General features: G+C 45.4%; 1 protein-coding gene across 5 annotated transcripts in view; it reads left to right on the forward strand.

The window, feature by feature from the left end:
• Window positions 1–17,855, forward strand: part of PTPRG (protein tyrosine phosphatase receptor type G) — a 658,718-nt gene that overhangs the window by 603,449 nt on the left and 37,414 nt on the right. For all 5 annotated transcript variants that reach the window (XM_015236580.3, XM_072941596.1, XM_015236598.3 and 2 more), the window contains 2 exons: window positions 5,324–5,415; window positions 16,418–16,509. In XM_015236580.3, coding sequence (XP_015092066.2) covers window positions 5,324–5,415; window positions 16,418–16,509 — 184 coding nt within the window. The remainder of the gene's footprint in view (window positions 1–5,323; window positions 5,416–16,417; window positions 16,510–17,855) is intronic.

Here is a 17,855-nt window from a genome sequence, read left to right on the forward strand (position 1 = left end):
GTTCAGTGAACGGGCATTGTAACTGCCTTGGTACTTCCTTCATGGGGGTGGATTTCAGAAAGCCGTCTAACTCAGCGGTTTTCAAATTTGTTCATGTGGCGGGATGTTCAGAATTCAGGACGTCAGAGCATCATGAACTGCTTAGTATTGAAGTTCATATCGACAATTTCAATTCCTTCATGGAAACTAAAATTTATTCTGCTGGCAGACAAGCAGAGCAGTCCACAAAGGTGGCCTAAAAGGTCGTTTTAAGGAGGAAAAACGTACGTCTGAGAAATCAGATGTTTTTTCTGTGCTCTGAGAAGACTCTCATTCAGTGCAGTGGCAGCACACTGGGCCCCAGCTGAGAGGATTCCATCCCATTTCTGAGAATTTAGATTCTAACAGAAAACAAAGCAGAAGACCTTTCATATTTTTATTCAAGTACATACAACACAGTTTTTCTTTCTGCTTCTTAGATGAGCACATTAGCATCCTTGAATTCTTAATACCGTGTTGTTGAGGACCCTTTAAATTCTGGAGTCTTCTCTGGGCATTTTTAAGGTGGCTGCCATTCAGGATGGTTTGATTTCTTGGGGGCTCTCTGAGTGAGACCACTGGAAATTCTTGGGAACCGTTTTTCTCTGGCAGGGGTCCCTCACCAGAGACTGTCACACACAAGCTCACGGCAGGGCGTGGGGGGGGGTCTTTCCAGAACACCCGGGCCTGTGCCCACCCCTGGACCTGCTCAGCTGGCATCACCAGCCGTGGGGCTCATCCAGCACGGGGATTTTAAAAGCTGCCCAAGCCAAGGAGGAGACAGGTGCTGGCAGATGATAACCACCATTTGATTGCAACTTCAGTCGTATGTAGGGTGTGTGTGTTTAAGAGAGAGAGAGAGAGATTGGGGAGCTGACTGTCTGACTTCAGGACCCTCTGAAGCTAAGATGGACCTAAATACCTAAACTGGGAACCTCAGAGTGTCAGGAAAATACATCCTGAAACGTAGATGAGGAGAAGTAAAAGATAACTAATTTGGAGCATCACAAAGCCAGTCAGGGTCAGTGGAGAAAAAAATAGAATCTGTTCTGAGTCCTTAAAGCAGATACATGGGGGGGGGGGCAGCGAAGAAGGAAAGAAAGAAAGGAAGGCAGAAGAGGTGAAAACAAAGTTCATGATAGGAAGCCATCGGACCATAATTTGTACTTACAAACTTGTAAAGGTGTTTTTTTATTCCAAACATGATCCACTTCATTGCTTCCCCTTTTTAAGGTCCTGGCATAAACAAATGCTCACTCTGAAGAGGTAATTTCAGAAAATGGCCCTTGATGAGCCTAGAATCTGTTTCATTCAAGGAGGGATCTGACAGTCAGGAACCTGCAGGCGGGTTGGACCTAGACAGAACGCCAAAAATGTGTGCCTGGTGATGCAGCCGGGCATTTTCAGAAACTTTATCTCCATTTTCCTGAGCTCAGACTTCGAGGCAACACTGCCTCTCCGAACACATCACAGTGGAGACATTTAGAGGCATTTACACTTGCGTTTTCTTTTCCTCTTCTCCAAAATCACTGCCTTTGCTTTTTTATTCCTGGACCCTGCTGAAGGTCAAGGGGAAAAAAAAAAAAAACCTCTCGTGACATCTCTGAAATGAGTAAGTAAAATAAAATGTCCTGTGATCCGCCTCTGCACCAGGCGCTTGAAGTGTTAAACCCACAGTGTAGAAAGTGTGCACTCAAGAGGGCTTGTCTCAGTGTGGTCAACGGTGGTGGAAAGGTGACAACAACCTCGCACCTTGATGAGTCCCTCGTCCAAAGTAGACCCCCAGTCAGTAGTTAAAGGGATAATAAATTAAATATCTGACTACATAGTGCATCCATGAAGTGGAAGGTGAAGCAGACAATAATGTGAAGGTGACAGTTCTTATTTGTTATCATGGAGATGCGTATAGGATGATCTCATCTTGTTAGAAACAAAGGGAAACTGTCTTCAGCCGTCTGCATTTGGGTGAGCTCGCAGCGGCAGCCCCTGCCAGGGCTCCTCGCTCCACTCTTGCTGCTCTGAGCTCCACCCACCACACACAGCAGCTGAAATGAGCACTTCACGGCGATGAGTGAGGCTGTTCAGGTCGGCGGATTAAAGCCCTCAGTTGGCTCTCCATTGCTCGCAGACGCCCGTGGAGCTTATGTCCTCAGGTCTGGCATGACCTGGCTCTGGATCCACCTCTTTCCCGGCTCTTAAGTCTGGCTTCCAGCAACATGTCAACTGACTCTGCTCTAAGGCTGTTTCACCAACTCCTTGATCTGTCTAGAATAGTCTTCTCAGACACCCTCCTGTGGCTGGTCCTCCTCACTCAGTTCTCAGCCCTGAGGCTGCCTCGTTAGGGGGGTCCCTGCCTTCACCTCCTGCATCAGTTATCAGCGCCTCCTGTTTTATTTTCTTCATAGCTCTAGATTGTTTACTATTACTTGTTCACTTGTTTGTTGATTTCCCCAAGAGAACATAAGCGCCCTGAGGGCAGGGACCTGGTCAGTCTTGTTTATCATTCTGCCCCCAGCCCTTCATTGTTGGTGGTCAGGAAATAGTCAGCGAAGAAAAGTGAGAAAGGATATACCCAAAAATATTAATAGTGATGATTACCAAGAGAAAGATGGGGTAATTTTAATTGATTTTTTTCTTTTTACTCATTTGTATTTCCTAGTTTTTCTGCAAAGATCGTGGATTACATCCACACATAATTCTTTCTAACTGGCTTAATTAAATGCTTGGCCAGCCTTAAAGGAAGTGTTTTGAAGGCTTCCAGGCAGTTGTAGAGAACGTGTTATCTGCACGCTCCTTGCTGTGCAGTGGGTGCCAAATAAATGTCTGCTAGGCGTATTGAAACCTTTAAGGGAAGGTGTTTCCCCCAAAGTCCCATGGTCGGGTGCCCACCCGTGTCCCGTGTGGGAGGAGAGGCCACATGACCTGCATCAAGGTGCAGGTGGAGGGAGCTGTGAGCCCTGGGGTTCTGACCTGCATCCCCAGTCCCATGCTCTTTGGCAATCCCAGGGTTATTTTGCTCCAGGGAAAGTCCATCATCAAACAGCAGCGCATGGGGCACGGGACAGTGATTTTACGTGGGTTTGACGCCTCTCACTCCGCATGAAACTAAGAGACCAGTGAACTGTCAGCCTCTCTTCTTCCAGAAAAAGAATCTACCACATCCAGGTCACCTGACTTAACAGTACCTTGGCCAATACTGATTCTTTTTACTAATGCCTTGTATTTTAAATATTCAGTAGGTAGGGTAATCATGGTCTTAAAAATAGAATAGTTATTTCCTTGTTGTTGCGGGGCATCTTTTTTTGCGCCTTTTTTTTTTTTTTCTTCTTCTTCATTTCGTTAAAGTCTGACCCGGTCAGTTGCGTGCCATTTGTTTCACTGTCGAACGTGCCTCTTTGGGTTGCAGTTACCTCGCTGGTCTAATATCTTAACAAAGGCAGATTTCCCTTAGCTGTGACACTGGGTAGGTAGGGTTCAAGCCAGTTGGTAAAGTCCTGATCCTGATGTTACATTCTGGAAATCTATGCAAATTAGGGGCAGGGGCGTCGGAGGAGGAATCCCAAGAATAGAACATTTGATGACCAGCTTAGAAACCGAAAGGAGCTATTACCTCAGGCATCAAAATCACGGATTGTTTTTTTTTTAACGTGTATTTCCGTTATTTTACATTCAGTAGAAGATCCTGTTGCCACCAGAGCCCTAAAATACTTTGTGCATTTCATGTCCACATAGCGTTAAGTCAGACGGACTGACTGACTGCTCGATCCACATTTAGGAACAGGCAGCTAGACAATGAGTGATGAAAACTTGTTGTATTATTTATACAAATGCCAAGCAGTATCAGAGGAAAAAAAAATCATTGTTCAGTGCCCTGCAAGAGCAGTCCCATGAGACATGTGCCAGGAGCGGGAGTGATTTGTGTTCAGGACCCCCTGATGGCACGGAGCAGCCATGCCAATCGCGTCTAGAGCGGTGCCTGGTGTACAGTTGGTTAGAGCTGCTTCCCACCTGAGCACAGGCACCCCTTGAAGGGAAACACTTACCACTGTGACACTCGATTGGTTACAGCAGCTACATGTAAAGCTGAGGGGGAATGATCTGGGTGACTTGGAGCGCTCCTCCTCCCACTGAGATCCCCTGCGCTCTCTAGAATTCCATGATTTTTCCAACCCCTCTGCCCCCCTCCTAGAAACGTGGTACACCCAGCAGAATCATCCCAGGGTGCTCTTGAGCTGATGATGAGCAAAGACGGCTCCGAGGAGAAGTTGACTTACTCCAGTGGGTGGAATCAGGCCCCCCAAAGAAGCGAGGCTGGAATGTATAAATGGGGCTCCATGGGAGACGCCAGGGGAGCGGGCTGGATCCCAGGAGCACCGAGCACCAGGAGGATGCCGCCTGCTTGGCTGAAAGACCCAGCAGCAGGGCCGGCTATTGTGAAGCCCCTCCGCCAGATGAACAGGGACCCTGCTCTGGTCACAATAGCCATTCATGCTGAGCAGCCTCATTAAATATTCAGCCGGCGCTTCCGGCAGCTCATTAGGGCCGCACTGAGCAGTGACGTGGCTGCGGGAAAGCCGAGGGCCGGCCAGCATCAGTAGGAGAGGCTGAGTGAGCTGCCGATGGCTCTTCTGTTCACTGCCTGTCCTGTGATGACCAGTGTGTGCTCCCTGCTTTGTCTGAAGTCCAGGTAAAAACGAAACAGGCCCCCACACAAGCCGCTGACCCTGGAGGGCGTCGGGTCCTCGTCTCCAGTGCTGTCTGGCCAGGGCCTCGGGTGTTGAGTGCTTGCCCCTGGAAGCCCTCTGATCCCCTGCAGGAGCCGTCTGGGGTTCCGGGGGCCTTGGCTGAGCACTGACAACGTGGTGCTGCTGAGTGTCCGGGCTGGTGGGGGACGCCTTTGAGGGGGTTCGCGGTGTGGTTTGAACTTGGTGCTGGGAGCTTAAAATAGCAAATTCTTCCTGTGGAGCAGGTCGAATTTAGGAACACTGTCGGGTAATCCTAGCAGTTTACTCAGTCCGTGCCAAGTTTTCCTGTGTCTGAGTGGCTCGTTAACTAAGCCTTTCCCCTTTCACTCTCAGGGCGGGCAGAGTGTAACGCAAGGTGGCTCATCTCCAGCTCCGTGGGGTTCTGCCCATGTGCTGCATATTGTCTTGATTGTGTCTTGTTACTTGCCCGTGGGTTTGCAGTCAGTGCTGCGTGAAATTTAAAGCTGGGACGGTCTGTGAAAGAACTGAAAGATGATGAGCTCAGACGGAGCGTATTTCTCTGCTCTCACCGTTGGCGTGTTTTTCTCTTTCCTGCACAGAAAATGTTTTCAGACAGCTCATTTCTACGTGGAAGATAGCAGTTCACCTCGGGTGGTCCCCAATGAAAGTATTCCTATCATTCCAATTCCGGGTAAGTCAGACCCCGCCCCTGTTTCCACTGGGCTAACTGTCTCTCCCTTTTGTCCTCAGTGCTATGTGACAGCCGTGACAAAATATTATTTTTACAGCCTTTTAAAGCTGGCCCGGTCTGAGAGAGCCTTAACTAAGGGTAACTGAATGAAATCTGTGCCCCTTTACACGTCTGCCACGTAATGAAATCATCTTTCAGAGGAACAAATAACTGAGTTCTTGTAGGATAGATTCACACGCCGGGAAGGGAAGGAACAGTAGAAAAAAGGGGAAAACTTGGTGTTTTTGCAATCCACTTGGACTGAATGTTGTTCTCATAGGCAACTTGTGCTTGCTTTTAAAAAAATCGCAATTTGCAATCCTTTTTTTTGTAAAGTTTTTTTCCCTAAGATTCAAGGTACTCTGAAAATACTTGCCTCGGTGTTGGAAGCTTTGGTTCTTAGGCTGTTTGTGTGGAAGTCTAGGGAGAGGGTCCTGGGCTTGGTATTTCCATTGTGTTTGGTACAAACAGTCCCGGCCAGGGGGAGGGACTGGTGGGGCACGCTGGTAACTGGCAAATGTCATAGACGTGAGAAGTTCAGTAGCGGGTTCACTGTGCTGGGAAGCATGAGGGGTTTGAAGATGGCTCCCACCATTTTTACTTGGCGTCCCCTTCCTTTTTCCCAGAATCGAACATTCTTCCTCTGGGTCGCATCATGTACTTGCAAATAAATACCCTGTCTTCAGGCATCTCATACACCCGTCCTCTGGATGGTACTCTGCTGTATCAGAGGCACTCTTACTAAGCACGGTCCCCCATTGCACTTGTCTGCCTCATTCTCCGGAATGGCTTTCTCCGTCATCTACGGCACCTTATTATTTTACTTGCTTCTTTGGGGTCTCCCCCCAAGTAGAGTGAGCGCTTCCTAAAGGCAAGTGGTTAGAGCAACACCGAGCACATAGCGGGCATTCTTTAAGTCTTGGACCAAATGAAAGAGTGAGTGCATGGAATGAATGTCAGCAAATCTTCCTTAAGGTTCTTAAAAGGCCACAGCTGTGAAGCCTAGCGGTGCAGTCATTCTCTGAGTACCAAGAAGGAGTGCTTCTGTTGTTTGCAAACCTTCTCTAGGTGCGGTTATGGTGGGGGGCTTAATCGGCCCTTTACGCCTGTGCATGTGACGTCGTAAGATACGGCTGGACTTAGCCCCGATCTCTCCATGCTGGTCCGCTGTCCCACAGAAACAAGAGGGGTAGCAGAAAAGTCTCTGGCCAAGTACCCTACCGGTACTCATTTTGTGGCAGCTGAACAGTTCCCACACTGATGGGCCAGGTTTGGGGGTACCTTTGTTCTTGTCTGCTAACCCCCGCCCTTGCTGCTCAGTAGAGGAAACTGCATTCTTGCCTTTGAGAGGAGGCAGATAGGCATCAGTCCTCCATCCACACGGGGTAAGTTTTGTTGACTTTCCCAGATGTGGGCAGCAGCGTATACATAATCACTCTCCTCTTGCATCCCCTGCAATTTCTGTTGACCTCTGGAAAATGCCTGCGAGCCACTTTCCTCTGAATTGATTCCACTGACAGACAGCTGTTGGGTAGCGGGGCAGTTGAAATCCATTTCAAAACATTAAATGGTGAGACGCTTCTGGGTCTGTCTTTTAGTTTTTAGGATTTTTTTTTTTCTCACTGGATTAGGAATTGGAAAACCTAGGACCTCACCCTGCCTCCACCATGAAACCTTTGATCAGTGCCTTGGCCTCTCTGAGCCTTCGTTTCCAGAATCTGTAAGTGAGCAGGGTGTCTGCCCTACTTGTAAATGAGGCGGGGTTAACAATCCCATGAGACAGTACACGTAAAAGCACTTTGGAAACCATAAAATAAGCCAAAGTGTTAGCTGTGGACACTTTCCTTCCCAAATCATGATACTGTTCATCCCAGCAGCCAAGCAGAGCATTTGCACGGTTCCCAGGTTCAGACTGTCCCGAACACTAAGCCACATCCACTGGATGCAGCGGCCTCACGTGCTTTTTTAGCCTGGGCTTCAGGACTTTGAATTCCCCAGAATCCTCGGACAATGCCATCAACCGTGCCTGCCTTGCCACACCTCTGAGAAGGTGTCTTAGAGCAGAAACGCTTTTGCGTGTTTCCTGCCTCAGTTCCCAGCATCCTGTTTAATCACCAAGTTTAACACTCAGAACCCAAAGGCATTTCCTTAAGTGTGAGTTTCTCCTGATTCTTACCCACTGGCGGTATCATTACATGGAAGGAAGATGTCTTCACATTCTCCACTGATGGAGGAAGCTGTGGTGTCCCATTGTCCCTCACCTGGCGTAACAGATGCATCCTTGACGAGTTGTAACACATTAGTAAACGTGAGTTACTTTACACGCTGCTTTAACGCAGTGTGGCGTTAAAGGACTTACCCTGCTGAAACCCCACGTGAAACTATTTTTCCACGGTGTTCGCAGGTTTTTGTAGACAGCGCAGCCTTAACTGAGGGCGCGCCTAGACCCAAAACTTCCTTCACTTAACTGGGAAGAAGGACCCGCCATGGCCTGTCTTTAAAAATCTTACAACTTGATCACAGTTTCTTAGTCGTCTTAAACAGAACTACACAGTCCTGTTTACCAGTTCCATTGGTGAAATATTTTGTAATTCCACTTTAACAATCCATTATTGTATTTATCCTGAAGACTTCTTCCAGCTACTACCGTATAACTATGTCTTGCATAAGAAAAGTCAATCTAATTTTTTTTTAAAATCGTGATTTTTTTTTTTTTTTTTTTTTTTTTTTTTACTTTCCTATAGTGGAATCTGCCTTGGGATCATTTTGAGTGATTCACCTTAGGAATTACCTAATTGTTTTTATTTCTAAAGCTAGTAGGATATTCATAGAGCTCATATGGAATGCTTTCTCTGCCCGCTAGATCTCACTTGTAGTTTATCCGTGTTTGAAACCTAACAAACAAGACTGCTGGGCCCCAGATATATCAGCTTATTTTCTCACTTGAATCCCTCATTTGGTATCACTGATTATTTTTTTTAAAGCTATTTTCAGACAACAACTAGTAAACTGAACCATTATACGGATTTAAAATGGGGGCAACAGGGTGAGATTAAAAATTCAGGTACCAGACTGTCGTACAACAGGGCTCCTGGGTCATCACTGTAAAATGTGTATGACACTCTGATCCTAGAACTGATTTTACACTTAACCTTTTTCAGAAAACCTCATCACCACCACCTAATATTTATTGAGCATTTATTGATCAAAACTGCATGCTTTGTGTAAATTTTCACAACAGATGCAGTCAACATCCCCATTTCACAGATGAAGAAACTGCGGCTCAGAGAGACGTCATCTAATTTGCGTGAGGTTACAGGGATAAATGCTGGAGCTAGCACTGGAATTCTCTGTGTGACTTCAAAGCACAAGTGCTTAGAAATGGCTGTGCCCCCTCTTGGCGCACTGCTCTGACAGTTCTGATCTCTCAAGGCTTCAGCCTCCTCATTTGGATTTTGTTTCGTTAAATTAAGGCATTTTCAAATACGTGTGAATATTCTCTCTAATTTTTTCTGAGTTGTTGTTCTGAATCTGTTCCTTCTTCGATTAGCACTGATGGCTTGCTTTTCCATCAAATGCTCCTTCCTCCTCTTGGAGAGACTTTCATCATTCTTCTGTTGAAGCTTCCTCCGTATCAAAACATCCCTCCTCTTCTTACCTTTGTTTTCTAGTCATTTTAATTCTCTTCCTTCCTAAGAAAAAGACTCAACCTACCCATACCCCCAGTCCCTGTGCAGAAAAGTACGTCTATGTGATTTAAATGGCTTGTGGAGCAATTCACAAACATGTTGAATGTTGAATAAATTTAGATACTAAACCAGCAACTTTTGGGTGATTGTGCTGTGGTCTTAATTCACAAGTAAACAGCTCTGGTCTTGAAAGCATCAGTGGAATCAGTGAGTTACACCAACTTTTAAAAAATGTTATAAAATAGGCCAACGGTTAAGGAAGGCTTTGCAGACCTTTTAATACCCATCTCTTGGAGACAGCAGTTGATAGGAATTTTTGAGGAATTCTGAGTTAGCAGTTTTACTAATGCTGACTTGGAATGTAGGAATTTAGTCTTCAGTGTGTTCCGGGTTAGTTGGCCAAAACAGTCTTGTACGACTGAAGACCTCTTTTTCCTGGTCTCACCTACATTTACGTAAAACGTGAAAATGCCAAAGCCAGTATGGTGGCTGAGTGTAGTTAGCCGCATGAAAATGCTCATCACGCAAGAGTACCATCTAGCAGGAGAGAGGTGCTTTTGAGGTCACGTTCCAAGCTCTAGAGAAATGATATCAAGTCTTTTATTAGGTAAATTTTGAATTGTGGTACCTGCTCCACGTATGACGTACGATGTATGGAAAAAGTGAGGGGATTTTCTTCCAGATGAGTCAAATCGTGACCTCCGTTGGAGAATGAAAGGGTCTTTGACTCTTTCAATATTTTCCACTGATGAGTTTTCCTTCATTAAATGTTCCATAGTTACTGGTCTCCCATTCTTAAGTCTGATAAAGGATAATTGAATGCAGTAACATAGCTGTCAGTCCCCTTATAAGCTTTCCATCTTCTAAGATGTTGAAGTGGTCACAGATTTCTGTCCTTCAAGATTCGTATTATTCTTAACATCTACAAGTACTTTGAAAAATCTAGGAGTTCTTACTTGGGGATATTCTTCTGAATGCGCAAGCTTGCATTGTATTTCCGCTACAATTATTAGTGAAGCATTACATACAATATGTCATCTACGAATTATGTTCGCTGTATTATATTAGTTATTTTTTCAGACTTTCATTGTATATAGCTTTTTAAAATCAGAACTCAGCTCATGAAATTAGCCTGTGTGCAGAGCATGATGGAGGAGCTTTTCCAAGTGTGTATATTGTCGCACACAAATGTCCTTATAAATGCTTGTCTCTGGAAATCAGAAGATCTAACTTTCTAATAAGAGCATTACAAAACAGAATGTTGCCGCTAACCAGTAGCTTGGAAATCCAGAAATGATTCATGCCTTCCAAGCAGTTAAAATACATCTTAATAATTTGAAGGTCACCGGCTTCAGCAGGGTGCCAGCATATAATGGGGTTTTAAACATGCAGTTTAAAACCCTTGGGATTAAACCAACCTTGTTGGCATATTTTATTTATATAGAGATTATCTCCAAAGGAGATTCATTGGTCTTTTGACGATAATGAAGCCCTTTCTTTATTGACTTCATTGTCTCATAAATGAAAAGAGATTTCTTTTTATGGCAGGAAATAAAATGTTCCAATCTCCACAACACTCTTTGCATCCAAAGAGTCTGATTGAGACAAAGATCTCTTTGTCCTGTCCTAACTAGGGAACTCAAATCTGGATAATCTTTTATTTCCTACGTGCATTACCTTCCTAAGTCGACACAGGTATTATCAAGCCCGGAGAGAGGCCTGAACTTGGCCTCTGCGAGGCCGAAGGGACAGACAAAAAAGGAGACCGAGTTCCCAACACTGAGGTCTCCCCACTAGAGGGGCGGTTAGCAGTCCCCGGTCACAGCCCTGTTACGGGATTTGGGGTTAGGGGGTTGGTCTGAGCACAAGTACTGTGCTGGGGTTTTATTTGTTCTCCCTGCCCTCGGATAGATTTGGTTGGGATTTGGGATGGGGTTGAGGGAACCGCTAAGGCTTAAATGAACTTCACAGAGCTTGGTTGCAGTAAGTGATGTAAGGCCCTCTGGAATCTGAACAGTAATTACACACGCACCCACACACCGCCAGAGCAAGCAGGCAGGGATATGCTCATGAACAGACCTCAAGCCAGTCAACCCCACAGCGAAGCATCTCAGCAGGATGGTAAATACTATGACAACTTTATTTACCTGCCATCATCAAGGTGACCAGAACACCAGTGTGGATTTTCCAAAGAACTGAAGCTTACCCTTAAAGTCAGAGCGATTTGCTTCAGCCCTTTTTTTGTTGTTGTTGTTGGGAAGTTTCTTTTAAATGTATTACCCGGTTCTCTGCCCTCTCTACGCACGTATGTTCAATTTAAGGTCCAGAGAGGTCATATAAAGTGGAAAAAAGCCAGCTTTGGGGTCAGCCTGGCCCCACCACTTGACAGAAGACCCTCGCCAAGTTCTTTGGTTCTCTTAGCCACCGTTTCTCCATCCATAAAATGGGGGTAATGACAGCCCCTGAATCATAGGATCATGGATGTTAAGCCATTAGCCCCTCATAGTAAATCACAGTTTTATGCACTTACTAGACGCCACGCACTCTTACAAGCACTTGTGTTGTCTAGTGTGCTGTGCATAATGCTCTAGGAAGTAGGTAGTTACTATTCCTGTTTTAGAGACGAGGAAAGGGAATCACAGAGAGGCGAAGTTGTAACACTGGGCGGACTGGCTCTGGCTTTTTCCACTCACACCGCTACCTCTAGGTGCCTGCTGCACAGGAGGCACTCTATCGGTGGTGGCTGATAAGAACAGCCTACACAGTTCTGAGTAACAGGCAAAAGACCCTACCACCCAGCAGTGCGCTGGGCTGGGCTCTCCAGCGCCCCCTGTGGTTGATGTGCAGGGACAGCCCCCGGTGCTGGGTTGGTTTTTTGAGGGGGGGGTTTTGGGGTTTTTTTTTTTTTTTGAATATCAAAGCAAACATTGCAGACACGGAAGCTTAAGTTTTTCCCTTTTTATTTATCTGTTGTTCCTTAAGATGAAGAGGGGGCGGGGGAGGGGTGTAGCTCAACTGATAGAGCGCATGCTTAGCATACATGAGGTCCTGGGTTCAAGCCCCAGTACCTCCATTAAAATAAATAAAAACCTAATCACCCCCACACACACACAAAAAAAAAAAAAGAAGAAGAAGATGAAGGGGTGGTAAATTCAGGATACGTGAGGAGGTGAGAAGCAGAGACCACAGCCTGGGTGATGTCCCCCAGTGGCCCTGAAGATTCAAGGACAACAGAGACGTAACTGCAGATTTCAGAAGCAACTTTTCTTTATATTCACGTGCATTTTTCTTCAGTTCCTGCAGTTTTGCATTTGAGGTCAACATTAACCAGCTCTTTTTGCCTCCTTGGAATCTCTCACTTTCGTACTTTCTTCTCCATAGGGGTTCACCCTCGTCTGATGCTCTGCTTTTCGTACCTGCAAACCAGAGACTAACTTTAGGCTTCATCAGAAATGGTCCATAAGGGTGTTTGTTCTGTTGCGGATTGACCCAAAGAAAAGACCTCTTCCATGCCGAATTTAATTCCAGCCACAAAAGGAACAATCCTGGAACAAAGTGTAAACACTGTGATTTAATAAGAAGTCCACTTCTCAGTGCTGATCCTCAACTGACTGTATCAAACACACTTATAGTGGAGTGATTTACTGATAACAGTAGTTGTCCCATTTTTGCCCACTTTAAACCTTTGGTATCTGAAAACTCTCTTAAGTGAAAATATTGGCACAAAATGATAAAGTTAGAGTTTATCAGATTCACCTAGATACTCTAATTCCTTGGTTTTCCTTGAAACTGTGCTTTGAGAATGAAGACAGTGTGTCCCAGTGCATCGGGGCACAGGCTTTGAGCTTCATACACCAGGATTCAAATCTGAGCTCTGCCCCTTAGTAATTGTGTCCCGCTAGACAAGTTGCCTCAGTTTCCTTACGTGTACCGTGATGATAACAGTGTCCTATTCACCTGATTCTTGTGAAGGTGAACATAGGAAAAGCATTTAGCACAGTCTCTGGCAGCAAGTAAAGGCTTGACAAATGGTGGCTTTCTTCTCATTTCTATCACCCCTACCATTAGACCATTTTATCATAGCATCACAGTCTAGCATCCAACCTGTCAGTGAAAATATCTGTACTTTGATTGCAGAGCATCTTTTCTTGATGTATCTCCCCCGTCACCGCTGCGTCAGTGACATTTATTTCCACCCAAGTCATCGCACCCATCCCTCTGACACGTCTTCACCATGTAATTACACACCGTTCTTGCCATCACTTACGTTCCTCATAACAAATGCTGCCCTCAGGCAGACACCATCTCCCTGATCTCTGGCTGAGTCCTAGGTGCTCAGTAGACACGTCACCCCGTGGTTCCCCGCTCTCTGTGACCCCGATGCCAACTGTTCTCTCCCAGTCGGAGCACTTGTGACCTCGTCGGTGGCCCTCCTTCCTCTGCCATACACCAGGCTGCAGTGAATCTTTCTCAGCTTATGTTCTCAGCTGTAAGATGAGGATGAAATAGTTCCTATCTCCGAGGGCTATTGGGAGGCCTGAGTGCAGGTTAATACATGTCAGAGGCCTAGGAGGGCCTGGACCTAGTCAGTGCTGCTGGAGTCTCTCCGTTTGTTCATGAAATGCAGGCAGATGCAGGTGGAAATGACATCTTCCAGATGAGTGTCCTCATACCACACAGGGTCTCTCCAGATAAAAATTGAGCAGATCAGGTCTATGATGCTGTTAGCATTGCTTGGCCTTCTGCTAGTTACATAATTTTATAATTATCTGGCTCCTGTTGAGATAAATGTAATAGAAAAACTATGTGAGAGGGAAACTAGAGGACTTCTGCTGAGCCATAGCCTTGTATTCATCTTAATATTGAGGGAAAAAGATTTACGACCCCTCAGTTTCATTTATCTTGATTGAAAGACAAGTAATATATTATCTAGGTAGCTGATGGGAGTGTGTGTGTGTGTGTGTGTGTGTGTGTGTGTGTGTGTGTGTGTCTGCCAGTCTGGTAGTTTTATGGCGTTATTGGTGGTGCCTGGAAACCCAGAGGGATGTGGTTAGACTTCCTTGGATAAAGAAGCAAACTGGAGAGACCAGAGAGTCATGTATTTCCATGATTATCATCCTGAACTCTGCGGGGTTCTGCTGCATCCAGCCTTTGGGGGAGCAGGCCAGCCGACTTCTGGGCATGTGTGGCATTCGCTTGGATAGAACAGTTGAGCACTTTGCAGGAAAAAAACAATAAAGCATTAACCCCAAAGCATTTGTTTAATGACTTGAGGTGGGCTGTGACCTTTGAAACACTGTGGTTGGTACCTTGCAGAGTGAAATGACTCTAAAGCTGACGTGTTTTTTCTTATTTTGAACTAGAGTCCACATGCTTGATCACGGCACCAAAAGTTTATTGGGAATCGCCAGTTGTAAACTGTCGTCACATAATAAATGGCGCCCTCAACCTATTACACTATTAATCATGTTAGTTTGCTCTTGGAGACAGTGTTGTGTCTCTCATTTCTAAATAAGTAGGAGAGAGGTGCCTGCCGTCTGTGTGCTGGAGTGTTCGTGGAGCCACGCTGTGTCCCGTATTATTTATTTTGCCTCTTGTCCAAAGATGAGTTTATTCTTGGGGTAATCTTTCACAGAGGCTCCAATTTTATTTACATTAATCCTTTTCTCAACCTAAGATCTTTTCTTTGCCACTTGATCATTATCGTAGGATTTGCTTACTTCTAAACATTTGAAGTGAAGTGATCAGATAATTTGGGGAATTTTTCTTGAACTGTGCATTCTGCTAAATATTCTGGGGAAACATGTTTGGCTCGCCTCACTCTGTTAATGGCGGTTACATCATTACGGGAGCTATAGATTTCTTGGGCGTGCAAAGTGATTGCATATTCATGAACATCTTCAGTCCTGAAATATTTGTAAATAACTTGGCAATTTTATTTCATAAGGTGGCCTATTAAAATGATTAGGTCTTTAATTGCTCACAGGGAGAGAAATTGTGCCTCCCGAGCACCACCTATTTGATAAGTAACATTTCTCCGCTAAGCAGTTTGGATCATGGGCGTTGATAAGTCACCTTCCTGAAACAGCGTATATAAGAGATGCTATTTTCCGCTGAAGAATGATTCAAGTTTGAAAATGTCAATAGATGCAGAAAGCCACCCCAGAGCTTTGCTCTCTCGAGAGAAAGTAGAGAAGGAATGACATAGTCAATGCTAACTGTCACCAGATGAAGAGAAATCAGATTGTCAGGCCTGGATCTATAACATTCTTGCCAAAGTAGGACCTCATTTACACATACAGATCTTCATACCCTTTGCTAAGAAAAGCATCTGTGGCAGTTTAGATGTTTGTGCGTTTGCCAAAGATCTTTCACTCTGAATAAAGTAAATGTCATGTCTGTTGTTTATCTCAAATTCAGCAGAGTATTTTTAAAAGGAAATATTTGCGGGGGAGGGTCGCAGGAAGTGGGGAAGGAGGAGGTTGGGGAGCTCCAGTTCGCGGGGTGTGGCTGTTTCACGGCAGAAACTCCAAGTAGCAGAGTGGATGTGGGTAAATGAGTTTTAAAACACACTTTGGGCTCAGGCGTGGAAAATGCCCCTTTGAAGTGACAACACTCCAAGTCAATTAATTGCAATGTAGCGTTTCCCTGAATCTATACCTAGTCTGTCAACACCAAAAAAAAAAATCCACTTAACTCCATCAGACGGGTTATTTGGCATTGTGTAGACACAGCTGTCTCGAACTAAAATTGTGAACACTTAAACATAGATGACACTGCACCCGAAGCCAGCTGGTATAGTGGCACCGGTCTGTAATTGTCTATGAAGATTGCTGAAGACTTCAGGGATTGGAAATGGAACTTAATTGCTCCAGCTTCAAGCTGGACCCCATTCAGTAGCAATTTACTTGAAAACCTAGGTTGTGATCAAATTTCTTAACAAATCAGTAACCTTAATAAGTTCAGGATCTTAGTTAGGAGTAAGACGTGGTGATTTAACTATGTAAATTGCCTTAAATATTAAAAAAAAAAAAAGATAATTCTTTACTGGCCTTTTTAAAAAACCATATTTAACCCAGCTTGTAGGCACTCAAAATCAGGAGACCCGAATGTAAAAGAAATGTAAAGACTTTTCTTGAGGACGTCTACTTTAGATTATGAAATTTTATCACTCTTTGCAAAAATCAAGTATTTGTCTTTGGTAATCCCCTTCCAGTGTTACTTGTTTCATGGACGTGTTCTGTGTGACTCTGAATATTATTTTATTCCCGCAGATGACATGGAAGCTATTCCTGTGAAACAGTTTGTGAAACACATCAGTGAGCTCTATTCTAATGACCAGCACGGGTTCTCCGAGGATTTTGAGGTGCGTTTCAGAACGGGAAATTCAGCTCCAGAAAGCTAACTCTTAGATTACAGGGATTTTTTTTTTGTAAACTTGAAATGAGCGTATTCCACAAACAATAACTGAGGGAAGTGGGGACTGATTCTCATTTCTTTTCCGTCCACTGAGAGTTTTAGCAGGCACCTCTTTTCCCAGTAACAACGAGGTGAAGGGGGGAGGTGGTTGCACAGTTCCTGAAGGTCTGTTCTGTGAAAGACTCAGTGGCAGAAAACGGGGGCAAAGGCAGATCCTCTTCACCTGCATTCTAACCGGGACAGCAGTCGTGATGCAGATGATACGGCTCCTAATTCCGCGTCATTTCCGGGACGCGCAGGGTGTTTCAGTGGAGGCGGCGGGTTGGGAGCCTGAGGAACGGGATGCTGGCTCCCCTAGCAGTGATCTTTCTTACCCTCCAGCTAGTCGTTTCATCTCTGATCCCCAGTTTCCTCTCTTTAAACAATGGCACTGCTGTCACCTACATCCCCAAAGTTGGTAAAAAAGAACGAACGAGCAGCAGGTTTGAAGGTGCCGGGGTAACTGTCAGGCCCCCGCGGAGGCTGGTCCTTGTTGTTTCCGTGATTATCAATCCTGGGAGAGGAGGCGCAGCCGTCTGACTCCAGGCACTGGTGTGCAGGAAGCAAGGTAGAGAGCAGCGCCACCACCCTGCCAGCGCTGGGGTCCGTGCCAGTTCAGCAGTGACAGGGTGTCAATGAGGAGCTATTAAACAGACTGCCCTTTTCTTCACTGAGCCGCTTAACTAAGGCACATCTCTGGCAGCAAGAGTTGTGCCGAGGAGGCCAAGTTTTCATGGCAGCTCAGCTGTCTTCTGGCTTTGTGGGGAAGTCGATTCCTTTCTCTGTCTCATTTCTACTTGAAAATGGAGACGGTGGTGGTGGCACTGACCTGCCCACCTCTTTTATGCAGTTGGTGCGGGGCGGGGCTCGGGGGGTGGCTGAGATGGGGGAGGCAGACGGAGTAACGGAGGCTGAGCGCTCCAGCCAGGAGCCACACCGCTGGGAGGTGCGATCATTCCGTGTGGAGCATGAGAAACAAAAAGAGGACCAGAAGCCCCCATCTCTGTGGAAATTTGGGGTCCCCAAGGCCATCCTAAAGGCAATCATATTGACAACCGGTTTTAAATTAAGCCTCTCTCCTAGCTTTTGTGTTTGTTGTTGTTTTATTTCTTGGGCAGAAGCAAAGCAAAGATGGGAGAGAGAAGGTCCCCTCTGATTTATTCTGCAAAGTCTGACGTTTCATGGACCAAACAAAAACATGTCAAGTGTTTAATGCGGCTATTAGATGCTGACCGAAAAAAGGTGCCTATCCAA

The sequence above is a fragment of the Vicugna pacos genome, chromosome 17, assembly GCF_048564905.1.
Source record: "Vicugna pacos chromosome 17, VicPac4, whole genome shotgun sequence".
NCBI lineage: Eukaryota > Metazoa > Chordata > Mammalia > Artiodactyla > Camelidae > Vicugna > Vicugna pacos.